Source organism: Silurus meridionalis, chromosome 5, assembly GCF_014805685.1.
Source record: "Silurus meridionalis isolate SWU-2019-XX chromosome 5, ASM1480568v1, whole genome shotgun sequence".
Taxonomy (NCBI): domain Eukaryota; kingdom Metazoa; phylum Chordata; class Actinopteri; order Siluriformes; family Siluridae; genus Silurus; species Silurus meridionalis.
Genome location: NC_060888.1, coordinates 19594831 through 19618732, shown reverse-complemented (window position 1 = coordinate 19618732; position 23902 = coordinate 19594831). Strand labels below are relative to the sequence as shown.

The following is a 23902-nucleotide window of genomic DNA, read 5'->3' as shown; positions in this document are numbered from 1 at the left end:
TTTTTATGCCTGATTGCTGACTGCCTATCCCATGACAAATGCTTTTGTTATGAGAATCACATTTATTGACTTTACCTATCAGTTTTAATGTTATGGCTAATCATTGTATCTAAACATTATTGCATACAAAGTACATGGCATTGGCCTCTTTTAGCTAGACTTGATAAGGCTTGATACACTGTAAAGCTGTTTAGGAACGGATTGAGGAACATAACAGATTTTAGGAGTTCAAGGTGCGAACTTGGTTTCCAATTTCTCCAGATCTCATTCTGACCTAGCATCTGTTTATTTGCTGGACAAACAAGTCTTATCCATGGAGGCCCCACCTTGCAATTTGTTGGAATCAAAGGACGTGCTGGTAATGTCTTACACAGCACACCTTCTTTTGTTAGCACGAATAATACATGCAAAATATTAGGTATGTTATGGCTTGTGTGTGTGTGTGTGCCTAAAACGACTACTAATCTACAGTGGTGCTTGAAACTTTGTGAACCCTTTAGCATTATCTCTGCAGAAAATGGCCTAAAACATTGTCTATATTTAGCACACAAGTCCTAAAAGCTAAATTGGAACCCAGTTAGACAAGTGAGACATTTTATTTATTCAGAAAATTATCCATTAGTACATATGACTGTCAGAAGTAGGTGAAACTGTAGGATAAGCAATTCGATTCCGGTATTTCCAATCAATTTAATGAGATTTGGGTGTTACCAATGCTCCTTCATTATAAGAACAGGGATGAGGTGATTTCTAAGGACCCAAGAAAAATAATCGGTGATGCTAATCAAGCTGGAAAAGATTTAAAAATGTTTGGACTTCCCTTGGCCAGACAGAATGTGTACAAATAGATTAAAATCAAGAAAAATGTTACTCTGCCCAGAAGTATTCAACCAACAAAGATCACTCCAAGATCAAGATGTGTAACAGAGGTCACAAAGGAACCCAGGGTAACTATAGTTTAAATAAGAATCTTTAGGTTTGGATAAAGGAAAGCATTGCATTTCAGCAAAAAGAACCTTATCATATTGTGAAACATGGTGGCAGTAGTATCATGGTTTGGGTAATTCGACTCAAGCAAATGAGTCGAATTACCCAAACCATGATACTACTGCCACCATGTTTTACATGCTTTGTTTTTGAATAAATGTTACAGCTTATTTTTTATTTGGATTTAGCACAACCTGAAACGTATTACATCTATTACATAGATGTATAGATATGTGAAAAATCATGAATGCAGCTAAGAGCAAGCGTGTAAGATTGCTCCAAATCATTCCAATAATTCCAACCTTGTGATATGCATTTGTTCAACATTAAATGTTGTAACTATTGATGGATAATATATTTGATCCTACCATGATGGCATTATAAAGAACCATCATTAAAGAAAGAAAGGTGCTTTATGCTCGTCACATGTACTTTTGCAGTGGTCCCCAACCCCCCGGGCTGCGGACCGGCACCGGTTCGTGGGTCAATTAGTACTGGGCCGCACTGAAAGAATACATAACTTACATTATTTTCATTTTTTTTATTATCTGATTCTGAACGATGTTTTATTTTGGAAAATTACCGGATTCTCTCCATCACATCTGTCTATGACTCTCTTGATGCATGTCAAGATGCTTGCCTCGGTCACATGTCGTACCAACATCCGCCACCTTCTTAAAGGGGCTGTTCCGACCGGTAACACATAATACATTTCCACTAAATTGAAACCCCCAAGCTAGCAAAATGAACAAAACCCAACACAGTGGATTCACGTTTATTATAATATTTGGAAAATACTAGTTTTTATGCCAGTCGTATCATTTTATTTTGTTGTATTTATCTGCCACACCTTAAAGGCCGGTTCGTGAAAATATTGTCTTACATTAGTCTGGTCCGTTGCGCAAAAAAGGTTGGGGGCCACTGCTTTAGAGCACAGTAAAATTCTTTCTTTGCATTTTCCAGTGATGCTTGTCTGTTACCCTTACAGTTACTGTGTATAGTTTTCAAATGTGAGTGTTTGCAACTTAAGAGAAAGCAAAAACAGTGGAGTATGACTATGTTTGTGGATTTAGCTTGGGGGTTCATTCTACAAAATAAAAACTGGTAGTACAACTGAATTATTACATTAAGGTGTCTAGTTCCAGCACAAGTGCCTATTACCCTTTCATTTTTTTGTCATCATATAATTTGTTTATATAAGAACATATCAATAATGTAGGCATGTATTGCTAGAACTACATTCTGTGAAAAAGTTTAGGCCCTAAAACGAAACTTACTTATTTGGCTCGTTATTGCAATTCTGAATGCGTGGCGATTACTGAGCTGGGAGAGGAACAGTGGGTGGGCCGAAGCCTACCACTCCCTGCTCCAGTTCCCTCCCTCCACTCATCACCTCCCTTCATCCCTCCTTCCCAGTGAAGACCTATGCCATGCCCTGTGCTTAGCCATTCTACACAGCCCGAAGTTACGACTGCACAGAAAAGAGAGAAAGAAAAGTGAGATAGACAAAGAGTGAGAGCGGGGGGAGAAAGGGGTGAAAAAGTCATTAAAGACAAGGAGAGTTCTTCAACAACAACAAAACCCCACTCAGACATCATCGGACGGTTGAGACAGAGAACTTTTCGCGGCTGTGGCAGAAAGGCATGTGCGACGGAGGATGCTCATGCCAAGGTGTTAAACTTTTTTGGAAGCAGTGAACTGCTCCCAGGTAGGAAAACAAAACTCCTGTTTACCTTAAAATCCCAATTACTTTGCAAGCAAACCTATGCAGTTTGTATAAGTATGTGTGTGTATATATATATTTTTAAGACTGAAAAAATGGAGCACTTTTCTGGCGTTAAAAGGAACGCTTATAATGCGCCATGAATAGATTTCTATTCATACACGTTCATATAGAAAGCCCTCATGAGGTGCAGCTGTGAACACGAGGGACAGTGGGTGTGTGTGTGTGTGTGTGTGTGTGTGTGTGTGTTTGAACAGTTGACATGCCAGTTACGCATCTGTTTTTTTTTTTCCACCGAGAACTGTGAGACTAAAATGTTCTCCGTCTCTGAAATACAATATAATGAATACTGATATATAATGTGTGTATATGTGTGTGTGTATATATATATATATATATATATATAGAGAGAGAGAGAGAGAGAGAGAGATTGAGCAATAGTGTAAAGTTTCTAAGAGATGACGGAATGCTTTAAACAACCCCTATCCAAGCATGTGCTTTGCCAACTAATTGTAAGGGAAATCTTTTTTCTGGTTTGCATGCCATGCAAAAACAACCCCACACCCATGCAGGAGAAAAAAAAAAAAACTCCAGCAGCAACCACTGCAACGTGGATAAAGTCGGTGTGGCTCACGCGGCTCAACTGCGCACGTACTTCCAATGGGGGCAGAAGAAAAGTTTCTAAAAGTTTTAAATCACTCGTCATAATATGTAATGCTTCTTGTTAAATCAAAAAAGATTCATTCAACATAATGCTTATCTCTCAGTCCTTATGTGTCGGACATATGTGGTTACTACCCATTTTTTTGGGACTGACATAGTATTTCTGTTTAGATAACTTTTTTAAAGTTTTTCCTAAAGCTGTGTATCTTTGTGATCTCGTAGTACCACTTGTTGAAAGATTGTTTTAAACCTAATCAAATAATTAAAGTTTAAATGTACCAAGAAAGGGTGGAGTTTTGATATTTGTCTCCATTTTATGCCTTGATTCTTCTTGTGGAAAGGGTGTGGGGATTGAGAAGAGAGAGGAGGAGGGGTGGGTGATGGAATGTAGTGGTTTGGAAAGACTTACTAATTGAAACCAGGTCTGAAACACAGTTTTGCAAGAAGAAACAAAAATGAGCCATTTTATTCTCAATCCGCTCTTGGATTACTTAAACTTTACTATAGTCTGTAAAATCTTTATGTAAGAAATGAATGTCAGTGAGCATAAGCGTGAGAATCGAACAAATATGAGAAAGTTTTACTTTGAAAAAGCGGAAAGTCAGTCTGAGCTGTAGAATTCGTTTTTGCTTTTAGTAAAACCTTGAATCAGTGGAGGAACTGTATATTTTGATGCCACCCACCCTTCACTGCCACACCCTTCTTGTTCTCTTTAAGCCTATCCATATATTGCAATGCCTCCTGACTTTTGATAATTTTTGGATATTATTTTGATTTTAAAAGGTTGCTTAAGGGTAACTTTGAAGTAGTTTCAAAATAAGAATCTGACAGTATTTAACAGTCAACTGTTATTTTATTATTAGATTATTGATTGCTTATATGTCTCAGTACTATAAAATGTGGGATCAAAATGAAACTCCTAATGATTTATATTGAAGCAAAATGCTGCAGTTATAATTTGAACTCTGAGTAGTGGCTGAAGCATCCTTGCTCAGTGGCACTGGTCTCGGATAGAACAACTGCTTTCTCCTGTTGATAGTGTAGAAAGGATGGGTGCTTTTGAGGAGTTTGCTGTACCACTGTGATACAGAAAGTGTTTGGACTTGTGCACACTTCCTCTGTCATTTCCTTACAGGCTTATAGAGAGTATGCCGTCTTTGCCATTTGGAGAACAGTAGACAAGGACCAACTCCTTTTAATAACAGAGTGGTGTAATTATTGTTTACCCCTTTTTTTGAGGATCAAGTAGTCCCATGATTATGATATGAGAGCATTCTTACATGCGGTCATATAGAAACTTTTATTTTGAATGTTCAACAGAGTTGGCCAGTTAAACTGGCAAGTTTAATTATATGATCATCTGCTGTAATTTTGATGCCTGCAAGCATTTGTGACCTGCCATTGTTGCATTATTTCATTGTTTCAACTTGTCCAAACTAAGCCATTGTTGAGAAATTCTAACTCTGAATGTTAGGAACAGAAAAAGCCACGCCAACATCTTGGTGACTCAGACTCACACAATTTTCCATGTGGCATGATTCTGTTCTGTAACAGTCTAGTACACATGTGAAGGAATATAAAATTTGGTTAATTATTTTAGTACTTTTAGTTTTTGTTTGTTGTTGTTGTTTTTTTTTTTTACTAAGTACTAATATTAGATAGCTGACATACACATAATACTTATGGCCAAGAAGGAAATTTTGAATAAAAAAAAAAAATTTTAATTTAGTGTGCTTATGCTTCACTTTATAGCTACAACATGGAAAACATAGCATTGCATTTAGGTGTTTGGTATTGAGGGGTGTGGTAGCATCATGAGCCATATAAAATCATCGGCTTAGTCCATGCAAGAATAAACATGAACAAAAGATTACACGATAATATTTAGTCCTTCATGGTTAGCCAACAATTAAATGTTGTAAATTATTCAAGTTAGCTCATTCTCTATTAGCACTAACTTGCATCATTATGCCCTCCTAATTTATTGACAGAAGTGTTTGAACAACATAAACACTATCTGTGTTCAGTGGCAGCATGTTCAATCCCTCCTGCTTGCAAATAATTTTAAAGGTCTAATATAATCTAGTTGTGATTTCTAGGTTACTTGAATTGTTAGTGTTTAAAACAGCTAATAAAGTTGTTATAGGCAGAAGTCAGCAGACATGTTTTGCAGGTATATGCTATATTTGCTCTAGGTTACTGAAGCTCTGAAAGCTTTTATTAAAGAGATAAATGACAGATTTGTTTACTGTATTTCACAAGTAGTTCTTCTAGCAGATTTATGAACATTCCATTCACAAAACCCCAGGTATGTACAGAATTAAATTGTCTGTAATAGCATGGTGGAGGACACTAGGCATGATCTAACATGTATTTCCCTCTTCTATTTTTCACACTCATTGTAGAGGAACTGAATAGTGTTACAATACCTTCTTATATGTCTCATGTGGCATAATCCTTAAACAAATGGACATATTATATGAGTAAAGATAATAACATTGACTTGTTAGCAATGCACATTCAATTTATGCATTGCTAACAATAATGTGGATTAGTGTTTGAAGATTTTCAGTGAATAATTCATTACACCTTGAACTTGAATTCTATATTCATTTGGATGGTTTTTTATATAATATAAATATATTCATATGTTTGTAATTTCACATTAGTCTTCAGTTAAGTTTGTTTGACACTAATTAGTTAATGCTAAGAAACCACCCACTTGGCCACTCTTCTGCTCCTGCGCTTTCTCTGTTTATGGTTTAAGTGTCCTGTCAGTAAAAACATCTGTTTATTGTGTGTTAAACTTTCACTTCCTTAGCATGGTATACATGGCTTCTTTTAGAGTATACATGTTACTGAGTCAATAAAATGTTACTTTACAGCTTTCAAGGAGTTTTGTGATTTGATGCATGGTTTATTGAACTCTATGCTTGTGGTTTTTCTTTCTCTAGTCTGAGTATAGAAGATCTTTGCAAAGGATGTTGTTGGTGTGGGCTGTCAGTGTAATTGGTCTGACAGAGCAGTTAAAGTAGTAATTATTCTTAATTTCCCATAAGTGAATCAGCATGTAATATGAAATAGGTCACCAAAGTACAGATGCTTTTTACATTGCAGTATAACATCATAGACCTAGTATTTTTTCTATCACCTAAAGATGCAAGGCTTTGAAAGTTCTACCAACAGAATAAGAATATCCTGCTTGGTAATAAATGTTCCCTGTGTGAACAGAGTGATCAGACAGTGTGTAGGACATTGCTTTGGAGTTAGTCACTGTAGGAGAGGCTGGGCTCTATTCCAGCTGGCTGACTGCTACATCGAGGAATGTGTGGGACTGGAGGCCAGGGTGGGGCCCTCAACTCACTTTGCAATGAACACTGAATAGATGGCATGCTTATGGCTTTGAGGATTTTTTTTTTAAATAGGGTGTGTCCTACACGTGATGTGTATGACCCATAATACATTGCTAAGATCTCACATTGCCTTTTTCTTTATCAGGCAAACTGTTGTGCCCTGCAAGATTAATAAATAGTTCATATTTATTTAATCTTATAATGCCCCATTTAATTTATGTACAATCTTTAAGCATTGTTGTAATTAGTTGGCTCCAGCTTTAGCACAGTAGCAGCAGAATTAATATAAATAAGTAGAAGTCTCTTGTATGTCAGTCTTCTGAGTGTACACAGCTGCTTCGCCTCATGTTATTGTATGCAAACACAATGACAAGCTCATCCAGCCTGGCCTTTATCAGCACTCATCCATGTCTATTTCAGTCGCGGCTCTGAAATATCTAGCGTTATAATGAAAAAACATTATAGTGAGAGGTCTTGACTGTGGTTTCATAATCAAGGGTGATGCTTGCACAGTTGAGACCTGAGCAACAAAGAAATTCCTCTGTTTTTGTTCAGCAATTCTGAATTGTTGATATGGCAAATGTTGTAAACCCCGCTATTCCATTCGCTGTACCTAGAAAAAAATAATAATAAAAAGAATGAATATATATATATATATATATATATATATATATATATATATATATATATATATATATATATATATATATGTTTGAAATAGTCCATTGCATAACACTTTTTTCAGTTTTTTTTTTTATAGATTTTATAAGAATTATTATATGAAAAAATAATAAGATAATTGGATCTAAGGAAAATACACAATTATTGTAAATAAAACAGTATTTACATTGATTGTGTGTTAACCTTCTAATATAGGTCTTTAAGGCATTAAGTATAGCTGAACAGTCTTTCAAATTGCTATTGTCTCTAAATTAAAAATGGTTATTAGGAGGTAAACCACGATGTTGAGACTTAATTACAGTTGTTCTGCAGTGCATTCATGGACAAGTGTACGCTGGCTTATAATGAATATGTGCTGACTAAAGCATTTTAATTTAGTGTCATTTTAATGATATGTCCCTTTTCTGTTGGCCTGGGTACTTGTCCAAAAAACATCACACCTCATAGAGGTCTTCATCTTTTGTTTTTAGGAACAATTTCTTTTCTCCTTATTGCTGAGTCAGAAATGAAAATTGGTGCTAATTACCAAGCTCATTAATATATAATGACAAAAAATAAATAAAAAATTGAGACATTATTTAGTAGTAGGTAACCCTCTAATCGTCTGTAAGCATGAAACACATGCAAAATAAATGTATTTTTGACTGCAATGAATTCTATTTGATTATACCACAGTGGACAAAGTGCACACAAATGTATATATGTAAACATTTTTTTCAATTACAGCGTTTATTTGCAAATATAATACCACATATACTGAAATTAAGCACCAAAACAATTGTCTACAAAATCATGGCAAATATTTTGCATTAGATCTTATTTTAGGCCTTAAATTACTTTTTATTTACTGATAGATATAAATTTAGCATAACACATTTTTTTGCTCTACATTAGTTTTATCATTTAAAGACACATCTAAAGACCCAAAGGGTTCCATACATATTTCCGGCATACAATAGCGACCGTAAAACAGACGTTTATTTGTCGTCAGCCATCGAATTGTGGTGGCTCGTATATCTTCAGACCTGTCAAGTTCAAAGAACCACCAACTAGTCAAAAAGAGGCACAATGCACATTTAAAATGTACTTAATTCTGTAATAACATTTTGCTGTACTTTTATTGTATTGGTATAGTTCATAATGGCTCAGTTCATCTACCTCTACATCTACGCTTGAGTTGTCATAACTACTTATGCTTAGTGTGTGGTGAAAATCCTAGCAACAATGCGGTATGACTTATCTGAAAGAACCTTTGCAGCTGATGTTTGCTTTAACCAGATGCTGATGCTGACATTGGATTTGAAACCTGGACATAGGTAGAACAAAAAAACTAAGCACTGAGCTGCTGACTTCATGAAAACACAAAGGATATGCAGTTTTGTTTAAAAAAAACTGTTTAAAAATAGCTTTTTAAATAAATACGTGTAGTACAGGTATAAGATATGGCTAAAATACTAGGTAGGCAAATATATTATTTGCACAGTTTGATAATTGTGATAGTGATAATTTACATATATGGCATTGAGTGGGCGCTTGGTAGTGGTGGTATTTGAATTCATAATCTTTCAATTAGAACATCCAACTTCTTAAACTCTGAGCTTCTTCTGATTAGTCGCCATATAACAGTTTGATGGCTGCTGTGTTTTTATTAACATCTTATGAAACATTATTAATCTACAGGTTTTTAATAGGCTTATTTTAGTTTATCGTCATGTCAATGTAGGCAAACTGCTAATCAACTATTTCATGATGTGGGGGAATTGAATTACAGAATAAAACAGCAACAGTTGCTTAATGAAAAAAAAAAAAAAACATGGGACATGTGGGTGTGGGTAGCTCAGATGAAGGCCCAGGGTTTTGTAAAGGAATGTGCTCTGAATTATATTTGTGTACTGTCGCCCTCTGAGGGCAATGCAGAGAAAGTGGAGAGCATTGGGTGGGGCCCTGTTTCAAAGAAAAACAAAAAAAAACAAGTTTGCCTGTTTCAGTAGCCTAAAGCACTACAGTATTTCTAGATTTTTACGTAAATTACTAATATGAACGTAATACCTAATTATTTGGTTAAGTTTATACTTAAGTATATTTTTCATATTGCGAACACTGGATGGAAAAGATATAACTTCCTTAATTTATGCACATCATGTCTAATATTTTATACTTTTTCCTTTGCAAATTCTTTTTAGAAAACAAAAAAGTGGTGTATCAGAGGAGGGCATCCCGCAGTGCTTGCGCACCTGGTACGTCCTTGTTTTTCTTTTTATCTTCAAAAAGCATAAAATTTTGGTTAATAATTTTTATAGAGGAGCACCAGATCAAGGTTTTGTAACACATTACATATTACAAAAATATTACAATCACAAAAAAGTATTATACCAAAACTTGGAATGTGGACAATGAAAACCATGTTTGACTGAAGTAGATAGCTTGCAATGGGAAATTTGACACTTTTTAATCACTTAATACTCATACTATGATTTGGCCACCTGTTCACAATGCCAGCTTCCCTATGTGACACTGTTTATTTGAACTTTGATTTAAAGCTCAACGCTTATAGGGTAACAGAGAATAGTACATATGTTCCAGAAACACAGTTCAGTTTTGTTTCACTATATAATTATTAGGTAAAATATATTTGAATTACAAAATATAATCATATATTTTTTCTCCTACTTATAGTCCTTGGAGTTTTTTTTAAGGAATTTAGTCGAAGCCATATAAACATGTACATCGGTTAAAAGGGAGTTAAGACTGCTCTGGCATTGCATCACAACATTCTTGAAACAGGAGAAGAGTAACACGCCACCCCTAAACTTGCTAGGAGTTGAAATGCAGCCCTGCAAGGTTTCCCCTCATGTTGCTTTTGTAAACAATTATGTCAAAAGTAATGAGCATTGCCTCAAACAAAACGGTCAAATTCCATTGGTCTTTTTTTTTTTTTTTTGAAGACTTTGAAGACATAGTTTAGAAAATGTTACATAGAATAGTGTGAACAAATAAAATGTTGAATTAACTGTTTATCCACTCTCTCTCTCTCTCTCTCTCTCTCTCTCTCTCTCTCTGTGTGTGTATGTGTGTAATAAATATATATATATATATATATATATATATATATATATATATATATATATATATATATATATAAAACACACATTATATAATGACAATATATAAAACTATAACTAATCTGGACAGTTTACCAATAGCTTTTACAAGATTCTGTTTATTTGTTGTAGCTATATTTAAGGCAGAAATGACAGCATTGTTTACAGTATTGCAGACCTTATCTTTAGTAATTTTACTATGCATTCCACTTTTTATCACCAGAATCTTGTGGTAAAAGTTACCACTTAAAATGCTTTAACTCATTGGCATTTGCTGCCACACCTTAGAAGCCCCCTTCCAGCTTCTCACATTGCTAATATTTTTCTGGTCTCTTATCTCAAAGCAAATGGTGAAAAATTTTGATTAATGCAAAATAGTCAACTCAAATTTGTTGACATTTTAACAGACAAATATATTAAAATAATATTAAGAAATATATTATATATTAAGAAATAAAAATTCTGTTTGCAGTTATGCACAGTCAGTGTACTGAAGTAGGTTGGGGTTGAAACTGCAGTTTACATATGTATAGAGCTTTTATGTTAACCACTGGTGCTGCTAGTTGGCAGCTCTCAAACTTGTGTGTGGAGTTGTTGTGAAGAGACCTTATAAATTGTTAGCTGGCCTGCTATGTTTAGTGGCATTTTATTCTACCTACTAGGACTTGAAAAATGTATGGACTGGATATTGGCAAATAATTTTTTACATGTTTTTCGGTTTTAAATCTTTTACATTATAATTTATATTGTGACATGGCTTATAACAGACAGGTGCCCTGTCCAGGGTGCATTTTCCTCTCCATATATTCTGGATTCACTATGACCAAGTTTAGGATAAGATGTTACTGAAGATTAATGGATAAAAGTGAGTTTACTGTCAGTAGACTGTCAGTAGACTGATGAGTAATCTGAACCTTTGTTGATTATTAAACTTGTTTCCCTGTCTAACCCCTTAAAGACATTAAGTTAAACTGTATTTAAGAAGCATTTAAATCAACTTTAAATCAACTTTATAATTGTACGTGTGGTTTTCTTTGCCTGTTGGTCGCGACCTCCAGTGGGGGTTGGTGGTACTGCATATGAGGGCTCTCTCTCTCTCTCTCTCTCTCTCTCTCTCTCTCTCTCTCTCTTTTCTTTTAATACTCTGTCACACTCTTGTATAATCTTGTATTAAATTGTTTGTATATTGAAAATATAAATTGTAATAAATGCACAACATTTAAAAAAAAGTATTATTTAAATCAAGTTAAGGAATAGGTTCGGCAGATTGTTTGCTCATTAATGAAAAGCTTTTCTGAATTTACGTTATAATTTGTTTTTAACTATTATGGGCCCATCTGTATAAACATCAATCAATCAATCATCAAAGAATCATTGATTGAGTTATCATTGAGCTCTTTGTTTTACACTAGATATGTTGTAATTATATATATTTTTGGTATTTGTGCAGGAAATAGCTGTAATATAAACTTCAGGCCTCAGTAGTTATGACTCAAGCCTGATCTATTTGTTTGTAATGAAGTCAGAAATGAGAAAGTTTGAAGTCAGAAATTCTAATCATATCCTATACTCTCAAATGCCATATTTCACAATTTGCCTATAGAGTGTGTTAGGAAACACGAGATAGACTTATTGCTGCTCACAAATTGTCAGCACAATGCAGCCTACGTACATAACTGTTCTACTAACCATTATGGTGTCTAACACCTGGATTCTTTTTTGTTTGTGCACACATGCTGGCAGGTAGTGACGTGATATTTGCAGTAAACACTGCCACTGTGTCATATTCCTAATAATCCGGTCACCGTGTTGCAGGGTCCAAATGGCATGAATCATGGTGGCTATTAATTGTTCACAGAACTACAGGACTTCTGTTAACAGTTCCTTAAGAACAAGAATGATCTTAGGAATTAAGCAGAACACCAGGATCAGCCAGAGAGAACACCAAAAACAGATCACTTCCATGAATCACTGAGCACATTGTCCCCGAGCAAGTGTTGCATCATAGTTATTTGTGAATATTCACATGCAGAAAGCACCCACCAATGTAGAAAGTAATGAGAGTAGACAGGACAGCTGAAGTTTCGAATGTGGTCACATGTTGCTAGTTGGATATCTTCATATCAAGTTTACAAGCATAAACAGGTCAGAAAGTGACAGACAACAAAGTAAAAACAGTTGCAACCTGAAGGTTGTACAAACTGACAATTCTTCTTTTTTTTAACAATGCTCTCAAAAAGAATAAAAGCACAAGAATTGCAGTATAACATTGTACACCATTTTGTTTTGAGATGTCTTGTTGTGACTTAACATTGCTTTGCTCTGTACTTTAATTTTACTATGTTTTTAATGAATCAAATAATTTTTACAAGGACAATAGTTTTGGTTATTTTAGCTACATTTACAAATTACAGTTTGGGATATTTTCCAGACATCAATCCAAATAAATTATGACCAGAACAGTCTAGATCACAGTGTTGCAGTAAAATGCAGTAAAAATATGCATGTAGGTGTATTCATAGTCAAAAGGTCTCATGTAGCTAATAGCTGAGTAGATGGTTGAGTGGGTGGTTGTAAGAAAACAATGAACTGTCTTTGTTTGAAGCTGGAATGACATGCCCACATATTTACTAGGCAACCCAACAGAAATACTTATTGCACATTGGGTGCCTAATAATGCAATTGTTTTTTTATTTTGTCTGAATACTTGAAACTGATATGACCTTACATAGTTGGAATTTATGGAAAAGCATTAATTTTATTGTTAAATGTTAGTATGTGTGTGTGTGTGTGTGTGTGTGTGTATATATATAAATATATATATTAGTGAATGTAATTAATCGAACTTTATATATAAATAATCTAGTCTCAATATTATTGGATGTGGCTATGTTAACATATACCCAAGAAGAGAGGCAATGTAATGATCCTTTTGTTTATTTATTTATTTATTTTTTATCATTTCAGGCGGAGCTACTAGCCCAGTCTAGTGGAGAACACAAGGGTACACTGTGGTGAGCTCAAGGCTATACAGTAAGCATATTTGTTGAATATTTAACATTAAATTACAGTATAATTACAGAAAGAAAAGCATAAAATGTTACTGTTGAACTACACTATTAACTTATTAAATAGTAAATTATATTAACACTATTAAATGTTTTTTTATGATTAGCAAAATGTATAAATACATCCGGGGGAAAAACATGCAAAATAAGATTTCTTGATGCTCAAGTATTAATTACATTTGCTCTTCATGGTACAAAGATGGGAAAATGACTAGCTATTTATGCAACCTAATAAGATTCTCTGTGTGTGTGTGTAAAATATGCAGTATGTATAAAGCACTTTAGTATATGATGATTTTTAATCAAGGCTCAAAAGTTACATTGCACTTGTGACAATTCTGTCAAAAATGCTTGCCAGAGTGCTCTTTGTTAATGCTCATGATGTGTACAATCGTCACAAAAAGCCATCTATTATTTAAGGCAATCAGAAAATGTTTACAATAACTGTCTAATTAAACTCTTTGTGGCTACAATTGCTTATAGGATATTTACTGTAAATAAACGATTTTATATATATATATATATATATATATATATATATATATATATATATATATATATATATATATATATATATATATATATATATATATATATATATATATATATATATATATATATATATATATGTATGTATATATTTGTATTAAATTACATTTTTTTTATATGTTCTAGACCCCATTTGGGAAAAACTGATTTTTACATTTAATATTACATTTTCTAAAGATCTGTTTCTAAACTGTTCCACTTATTTCAGCATACTTTAACAAATGTCTTCATTTCTTCTATCCTTTATTCATGTGTAATTGTCAGGATTTTCTCAGTTTAAGAGAAATTCTTGAACCTGGACAAAAAACTGTAAAGAATCTACTGTATAGCGCTAATGTTAGCTGGAAGCCATTTCCTGGTTAGCGCCAAATGCTGGAGCTATGAATTCTTTAGCGTGTTTTTTTTTTTTTTTTTTTTTTGTACCGGAAGTCTTGTTTTCTGGTACAAAGTGACATTGTGCTAACTTTTTCTTTTTGTACCCCTGGCATTGTGTATGTTTTCAAGTTATTATTGTATTATTTCAAATAATAATAATGCAAACATGCACCCGAAATGTGTGGGGTGGAGACAAACTGTATGTGTGTGTGTGTGTGTGTGTGTGTGTGTGTGTGTGTGTGTGTGTGTGTGTGTGTATATATATATATAATATGTGTGTGTGTGTGTATGTGTGTGTATATGTATATTTATAATATATTATTAATGAATTTATTGGTAAAATGAAATCTTGATTTATGCCAAAATAATGTTGGTTCTTTATGTTGATTGGCTAATTTCTTAATTTTCAAGATGGCTGATGAAGAGGACACAAGAGAAGTGCTCTTCCCTCAGTGGATGGGCGCAGATAAACATGGGCTTACAATAGAGCAAAAGGGTCATGGAGAGATTTTTGTCAAGGAAGTGAAAGAAGAATCCCCTGCTGCACATACTGGGAGAGTATTTGAAGGTAGACATCTAATGTATCTTTACGTATTTATCTAGGAGTTCATGCTTCTAAGTAGAATTTGCATCTGATGTTTTCTAATTTATATCTTGTTCTCACAGGTGATCAAATCGTTGGTGCCACTGTCTACTTTGAGAATATGAGCTCAGAAGAAACACAAGAGTTATTGAAGACTCTTAACAAACACAAAGTTGGACTAAAACTACAGCACAAGACTGGTGACAAATCACCTTGTCGTTCTCCTATGGGCACATTGTCATGGGAAGCACGAAGTGGATATGGAGTTTCTAGTCCTGATATCATCTTGGTATAATTGTATTTTGTTACTTTTGATGTTCAGAAATCACACTGTTTGCATTATATTGTTGTAATGATTCTAACAACTATCATAGTTCATAATTTTTATTCAAAGTCTAAAGTCAAAGAGAACTGTATTAGTCAGGCAGCAATGTGCAAAGCAGAACGAAATTGCGTTTCTCTAAAGGCTAGATGTACAGATGAACAAAGAACAGTCAGTAGGCAAGACAGTTAACATATAGACAGCACGATATTAAGCAGATAATACACATAGATAACACAATAGACATCAAAATAAAATAAATAAATAGAATAAAATATATTGCACATCAGTACACACGGATCTCTGACTATCCTGTCAACTCTGCACAGGCAATGTTTCTTGTACAGGTTCTGTATAGATGGGAGTGAATTTTTTTCAGCAGTCCTTACTACTCTCTGTATGCTCTTCTGGTCAAAGGCAGGACAGTTTCCATACCAGACTGATATGTTGCTGGTCAGAATACACTTTTTTGTGCCTGTGCCAAACACAGTTTGCTGTGTCATCCACTAATACAGGGTAAAGCTTTATAATGCATAGAAGAAGCCATATGTGAACATGATCCAGAAATGGAACAAAATAAATGACTGCTAAACATCTAAAACTACAGCAACTGGTATCCTCAGTTCCCAGACATATACAGACTGTTGTTAATAGAAGATGGTACACAGTGTTGCCATTAATTTATAATGACATTTTTTTTCTATAAACGGTACATTGTCTCTGTTTAAACATTTGATAAGATTTCTATGTTCTGAAGTAAGTGACTATTAACAGTCAAATCTTTGATTGCATAGTTAACAAGTTGGTCATCAAGGAAATAAATAATTGATGATCCATCAGTATATAATTGATTTTGTTTTCATTTAATAAGTTATTATTAATTATTAATTTGTCTCTCTAGAGTGGGGATGACGAGGACTACAGGAGAATCTACACTAAGAAAATTAAGCCCAGACTGAAGTCTGAGGACCTTGCAGAGGGAGTTGATGTACGTACAGAACGTCACAGCAGCACGAGCAGTGATGGCAGCACCATTACAACCATTACTCGGCGTATAACTACATACACTGTGGACATACCAGGGGGATCTGGCGAGCAACAGATTGATATTTCAAGCCCAGAATTCAAAATTAATGTTTCAGAGGGGAGCTCTCCTCAAATTAAATTGCCTCATGGGAACATAATAAGTAGGGTCAGTGGGCATGAAGGTTTAGATCTGGGAGAAGGTAAAGTAAGAGATCCAGAGGGCTCCTCTGAGAAGCACTGGAGTACAGCGCATATAAAAACATCACTTACAACAAAAGAAACAGAGGGATGTGGAAAAGATATGAAATTTAATATATATGACACTGGACTGTCAGGAACAAAAACACATGGGGGAGAAGGGTCTTCTGAATGGACTCAGCATATTAGCAGCGTAAAAGGCAAAGGCTCACATGCATTAGACACAAACACAGGTTATGCTGATCTCTCACTTACACTAGGTGCAGGGGCAGATAAGGATCAATTAAACAATAGTGATCAAATGTTGAAAATGAAACATGAGGTTAACATTTCAGGTATAGAGGCTGAAAGGGATATCAAAGCACCTACAATTAACATTAGTGCTCAAGAGGTCTCAGCAGGAGAAGGTAAGGTGTCAAAAATAAAATTATCATCAATTGAAATTAAAGGCCCAAAAGCTGACAAGAGTGATGCAGACAAACAATTGTCCATAGGTGATGTTGACATGAAAGCAGCACAAATAGAAATCAAGACTCCTGGTGTTATAGGCCAGAAGCTGAATATGACGTCAATTTCAGGTTCAGAAACAGCTAAAGTGGATGTTCATATTAAAGGCCCAAAAGTAAAAGGGGAAGTTGCAGGTTCAGTTCCAAAAATGCAAGGGGAACTCAAGGGATCTAAAGCTGATAGTGAGGGCATTGAAGGGGGTATCAAAATGGCAAAAATAAAAGTACCATCATTTGGACTCGAGAGCCAAAAGGTTGAAGGTCCGGATGCAAATATGAGTCTTGCGAAAGCTGAAATTGAGATAAAAGAACCAACTTTAGATGTTGATGTAGGAATTGAGGGAAAACAGAAGAGTCAAACCAAGATGCCATCAATTTCCTGTCCAAAGATCACCAAGCCAGATGTAGATTTCAACATTAAAGGGCCTAAATTAAAAGGAGAAGTTGATGTTTCAAAAGTTGAAGGTGATATTAAAGCATCTAATGGAGACTTTAAATGTCCAAGTAAAGATATCAAGGCACCAGATGTTAACATTGAGGGACCTGAGGGAAAAGTGAAAGGTCCAGAATTCAAGATGCCATCAATTTCTGGTCCAAAGATCTCCATGCCAGTTGTGGATTTCAATCTAAAAGGCCCTAAACTAAAAGGAGATGTTGATGTTTCAGTACCAAAAGTTGAAGCTGATATCAAAGCACCTAAAGTGGATATCAAAGGTCCAGATGTTGATATTGAGGGCCCTGAAGGCGGCTTTAAAATGCCAAAAGTGAAAATGCCATCATTTGGAGGATTTAAGGGTCCAAAAGTTGAAGGGCCTGAAATTGATGTTAGTCTTCCAAAAGGTGACATGGACATAAAAGGACCAGAGGTAAACATCACCGTGCCACATGTTGACATTGAGGGACCAGAGGAAAAGTGAAAGGTTCAAAATTCAACATGCCAACAATTTCTGGTCCAAAGATCTCTATGCCAGATGTGGATTTCAATCTAAAGGGCCCTAAACTGAAAGGAGATGTTGATGTTTCAGTACCAAAGGTTGAAGCTGATATCAAAGCACCTAAAGTGGATATCAAAGGTCCCCAGGTTGACATTGAGGGCCCTGAAAGTGGCTTTAAAATGCCAAAAGTGAAAATGCCATCATTTGCTGGTCCAAAGATCTCCATGCCAGATGTGGATTTCAATCTAAAAGGCCCTAAACTAAAAGGAGATGTTGATGTTTCAGTACCAAAAGTTGAAGCTGATATCAAAGCACCTAAAGTGGATATCAAAGGTCCAGATGTTGATATTGAGGGCCCTGAAGGCGGCTTTAAAATGCCAAAAGTGAAAATGCCATCATTTGGAGGATTTAAGGGTCCAAAAGTTGAAGGGCCTGAAATTGATGTTAGTCTTCCAAAAGGTGACATGGACATAAAAGGACCAGAGGTAGACATTACCGTGCCGCATGTTGACATTGAGGGACCAGAGGGAAAAGTGAAAGGTTCAAAATTCAACATGCCAACAATTTCTGGTCCAAAGATCTCTATGCCAGATGTGGATTTCAATCTAAAGGGCCCTAAACTGAAAGGAGATGTTGAGTTTTCAGTACCAAAAGTTGAAGCTGATATCAAAGCACCTAAAGTGGATATCAAAGGGCCCGAGGTTGACATTGAGGGCCCTGAAGGTGGCTTTAAAATGCCAAAAGTGAAAATGCCATCATTTGCTGGTCCAAAGATCTCTATGCCAGATGTGGATTTCAATCTAAAAGGCCCTAAACTGAAAGGAGATGTTGATGTTTCAGTACCAAAAGTTGAAGCTGATATCAAAGCACCTAAAGTGGATATCAAAGGTCCAGATGTTGATATTGAGGGCCCTGAAGGCGGCTTTAAAATGCCAAAAGTGAAAATGCCATCATTTGGAGGATTTAAGGGTCCAAAAGTTGAAGGGCCTGAAATTGATGTTAGTCTTCCAAAATGTGACATGGACATAAAAGGACCAGAGGTAGACAGCACTGTGCCGCATGTTGACATTGAGGGACCAGAGGGAAAAGTGAAAGGTTCAAAATTCAACATGCCATCAATTTCTGGTCCAAAGATCTCTATGCCAGATGTGGATTTCAATCTAAAGGGCCCTAAACTGAAAGGAGATGTTGATGTTTCAGTACCAAAGGTTGAAGCTGATATCAAAGCACCTAAAGTGGATATCAAAGGTCCAGAGGTTGACATTGAGGGCCCTGAAGGTGGCTTTAAAATGCCAAAAGTGAAAATGCCATCATTTGCTGGTCCTAAGATCTCCATGCCAGATGTGGATTTCAATCTAAAAGGCCCCAAACTGAAAGGGGATGTTGATGTTTCAGTACCAAAAGTTGAAGCTGATATCAAAGCACCTAAAGTGGATATCAAAGGTCCAGGGGTTGATATTGAGGGCCCTGAAGGCGGCTTTAAAATGCCAAAAGTGAAAATGCCATCGTTTGGAGGATTTAAGGGTCCAAAAGTTGAAGGGCCTGAAATTGATGTTAGTCTTCCAAAAGGTGACATGGACATAAAAGGACCAAAGGTAGACATCACCATGCCGCATGTTAACATTGAGGGACCTGAGGGAAAAGTGAAAGGTCCAGAATTCAAGATGCCATCAATTTCTGGTCCAAAGATCTCCATGCCAGTTGTGGATTTCAATCTAAAAGGCCCTAAACTAAAAGGAGATGTTGATGTTTCAGTACCAAAAGTTGAAGCTGATATCAAAGCACCTAAAGTGGATATCAAAGGTCCAGATGTTGATATTGAGGGCCCTGAAGGCGGCTTTAAAATGCCAAAAGTGAAAATGCCATCATTTGGAGGATTTAAGGGTCCAAAAGTTGAAGGGCCTGAAATTGATGTTAGTCTTCCAAAAGGTGACATGGACATAAAAGGACCAGAGGTAAACATCACCGTGCCACATGTTGACATTGAGGGACCAGAGGGAAAAGTGAAAGGTTCAAAATTCAACATGCCAAAAATTTCTGGTCCAAAGATCTCTATGCCAGATGTGGATTTCAATCTAAAGGGCCCTAAACTGAAAGGAGATGTTGATGTTTCAGTACCAAAGGTTGAAGCTGATATCAAAGCACCTAAAGTGGATATCAAAGGTCCCCAGGTTGACATTGAGGGCCCTGAAAGTGGCTTTAAAATGCCAAAAGTGAAAATGCCATCATTTGCTGGTCCAAAGATCTCCATGCCAGATGTGGATTTCAATCTAAAAGGCCCTAAACTAAAAGGAGATGTTGATGTTTCAGTACCAAAAGTTGAAGCTGATATCAAAGCACCTAAAGTGGATATCAAAGGTCCAGATGTTGATATTGAGGGCCCTGAAGGCTTTAAAATGCCAAAAGTGAAAATGCCATCATTTGGAGGATTTAAGGGTCCAAAAGTTGAAGGGCCTGAAATTGATGTTAGTCTTCCAAAAGGTGACATGGACATAAAAGGACCAGAGGTAGACATTACCGTGCCGCATGTTGACATTGAGGGACCAGAGGAAAAGTGAAAGGTTCAAAATTCAACATGCCAACAATTTCTGGTCCAAAGATCTCTATGCCAGATGTGGATTTCAATCTAAAGGGCCCTAAACTGAAAGGAGATGTTGAGTTTTCAGTACCAAAAGTTGAAGCTGATATCAAAGCACCTAAAGTGGATATCAAAGGGCCCGAGGTTGACATTGAGGGCCCTGAAGGTGGCTTTAAAATGCCAAAAGTGAAAATGCCATCATTTGCTGGTCCAAAGATCTCTATGCCAGATGTGGATTTCAATCTAAAAGGCCCTAAACTGAAAGGAGATGTTGATGTTTCAGTACCAAAAGTTGAAGCTGATATCAAAGCACCTAAAGTGGATATCAAAGGTCCAGATGTTGATATTGAGGGCCCTGAAGGCGGCTTTAAAATGCCAAAAGTGAAAATGCCATCATTTGGAGGATTTAAGGGTCCAAAAGTTGAAGGGCCTGAAATTGATGTTAGTCTTCCAAAATGTGACATGGACATAAAAGGACCAGAGGTAGACAGCACTGTGCATGTTGACATTGAGGGACCAGAGGAAAAGTGAAAGGTTCAAAATTCAACATGCCATCAATTTCTGGTCCAAAGATCTCTATGCCAGATGTGGATTTCAATCTAAAGGGCCCTAAACTGAAAGGAGATGTTGATGTTTCAGTACCAAAGGTTGAAGCTGATATCAAAGCACCTAAAGTGGATATCAAAGGTCCAGAGGTTGACATTGAGGGCCCTGAAGGTGGCTTTAAAATGCCAAAAGTGAAAATGCCATCATTTGCTGGTCCTAAGATCTCCATGCCAGATGTGGATTTCAATCTAAAAGGCCCCAAACTGAAAGGGGATGTTGATGTTTCAGTACCAAAAGTTGAAGCTGATATCAAAGCACCTAAAGTGGATATCAAAGGTCCAGGGGTTGATATTGAGGGCCCTGAAGGCGGCTTTAAAATGCCAAAAGTGAAAATGCCATCGTTTGGAGGATTTAAGGGTCCAAAAGTTGAAGGGCCTGAAATTGATGTTAGTCTTCCAAAAGGTGACATGGACATAAAAGGACCAAAGGTAGACATCACCATGCCGCATGTTGACATTGAGGGACCAGAGGGAAAAGTGAAAGGTTCAAAATTTAACATGCCATCAATTTCTGGTCCAAAGATCTCTATGCCAGATGTGGATTTTAATCTAAAGGGCCCTAAACTGAAAGGAGATGTTGATGTTTCAGTACCAAAGGTTGAAGCTGATATCAAAGCACCTAAAGTGGATATCAAAGGTCCAGAGGTTGACATTGAGGGCCCTGAAGGTGGCTTTAAAATGCCAAAAGTGAAAATGCCATCATTTGCTGGTCCTAAGATCTCCATGCCAGATGTGGATTTCAATCTAAAGGGCCCTAAACTGAAAGGAGATGTTGATGTTTCAGTACCAAAAGTTGAAGCTGATATCAAAGCACCTAAAGTGGATATCAAAGGGCCCGAGGTTGACATTGAGGGCCCTGAAGGTGGCTTTAAAATGCCAAAAGTGAAAATTCCATCATTTGGATTTAAGGGTCCAAAAGTTGAAGGGCCTGATATTGATGTCAGTCTTCCAAAAGGTGACATGGACATAAAAGGACCAGAGGTCGACATTACCATGCCGCATGTTGACATTGAGGGACCAGGGGGAAAAGTGAAAGGTCCAAAATTCAACATGCCATCAATTTCTGGTCCAAAGATCTCTATGCCAAATGTGGATTTCAATCTAAAAGGCCCTAAACTGAAAGGAGATGTTGATGTTTCAGTACCAAAAGTTGAAGCTGATATCAAAGCACCTAAAGTGGATATCAAAGGTCCAGATGTTGACATTGAGGCACCTAAAGGTGGATTTAAAATGCCAAAAGTAAAGATTCCATCATTTGGATTTAAAGGTCCAAAAGTTGAAGGGCCTGATATTGATGTTAGTCTTCCAAAAGGTGGCATGGACATAAAAGGACCAGAGGTAGACATCACAGTGCCGCATGTTGACATTGAGGGACCAGAGGGAAAAGTGAAAGGTCCAAAATTCAACATGCCATCAATTTCTGGTCCAAAGATCTCTATGCCAGATGTGGATTTCAATCTAAAAGGCCCTAAACTGAAAGGAGATGTTGATGTTTCAGTACCAAAAGTTGAAGCTGATATCAAAGCACCTAAAGTGGATATCAAAGGTCCAGAGGTTGACATTGAGGGCTCTGAAGGCGGCTTTAAAATGCCAAAAGTGAAAATGCCATCATTTGGAGGATTTAAGGGTCCAAAAGTTGAAGGGCCTGATATTGATGTTAGTCTTCCAAAAGGTGACATGGACATAAAAGGACCAGAGGTAGACATCACCAAGCCGCATGTTGACATTGAGGGACCAGAGGGAAAAGTGAAAGGTTCAAAATTCAACATGCCATCAATTTCTGGTCCAAAGATCTCCATGCCAGATGTGGATTTCAATCTGAAGGGCCCTAAACTGAAAGGAGATGTTGATGTTTCAGTACCAAAGGTTGAAGCTGATATCAAAGCACCTAAAGTGGATATCAAGGGTCCAGAGGTTGACATTGAGGGCCCTGAAGGTGGCTTTAAAATGCCAAAAGTGAAAATGCCATCATTTGCTGGTCCTAAGATCTCCATGCCAGATGTGGATTTCAATCTAAAAGGCCCTAAACTGAAAGGAGATGTTAATGTTTCAGTACCAAAAGTTGAAGCTGATATCAAAGCACCTAAAGTGGATATGAAAGGTCCAGAGGTTGATATTGAGTGCCCTGAAGGTGGCTTTAAAATGCCAAAAGTGAAAATGCCATCATTTGGATTTAAGGGTCCAAAAGTTGAAGGGCCTGATATTGATGTTAGTCTTCCAAAAGGTGACATGGACATAAAAGGACCAGAGGTCGACATCACCATGCCGCATGTTGACATTGAGGGACCAGAGGGAAAAGTGAAAGGTCCAAAATTCAACATGCCATCAATTTCTGGTCCAAAGATCTCCATGCCTGATGTTGATTTCAATCTAAAAGGCCCTAAACTGAAAGGAGATGTTGATGTTTCAGTACCAAAAGTTGAAGCTGATATCAAAGCACCTAAAGTGGATATCAAAGGTCCAGAGGTTGACATTGAGGGCTCTGAAGGCTTTAAAATGCCAAAAGTGAAAATGCCATCATTTGGAGGATTTAAGGGTCCAAAAGTTGAAGGGCCTGATATTGATGTTAGTCTTCCAAAAGGTGACATGGACATAAAAGGACCAGAGGTAGACATCACCAAGCCGCATGTTGACATTGAGGGACCAGAG

The 23902-nt window shown here is 36.4% G+C and overlaps 1 protein-coding gene across 1 annotated transcript in view; it reads left to right on the top strand.

Annotated features, from left to right (window-relative positions):
• Positions 1-2440: 2440 nt before the first annotated feature.
• Positions 2441-23902, top strand: part of ahnak (AHNAK nucleoprotein) — a 41717-nt gene continuing 20255 nt past the window's right edge. Inside the window, 10 exon segments of the mRNA XM_046848881.1 lie at positions 2441-2695; positions 9591-9644; positions 13476-13541; positions 14912-15068; positions 15167-15372; positions 16307-18041; positions 18044-19513; positions 19874-20614; positions 20617-21165; positions 21168-23900. Of these exon segments, the coding sequence (XP_046704837.1) occupies positions 14912-15068; positions 15167-15372; positions 16307-18041; positions 18044-19513; positions 19874-20614; positions 20617-21165; positions 21168-23900 (7591 nt within the window). The 5' untranslated portion in view covers positions 2441-2695; positions 9591-9644; positions 13476-13541.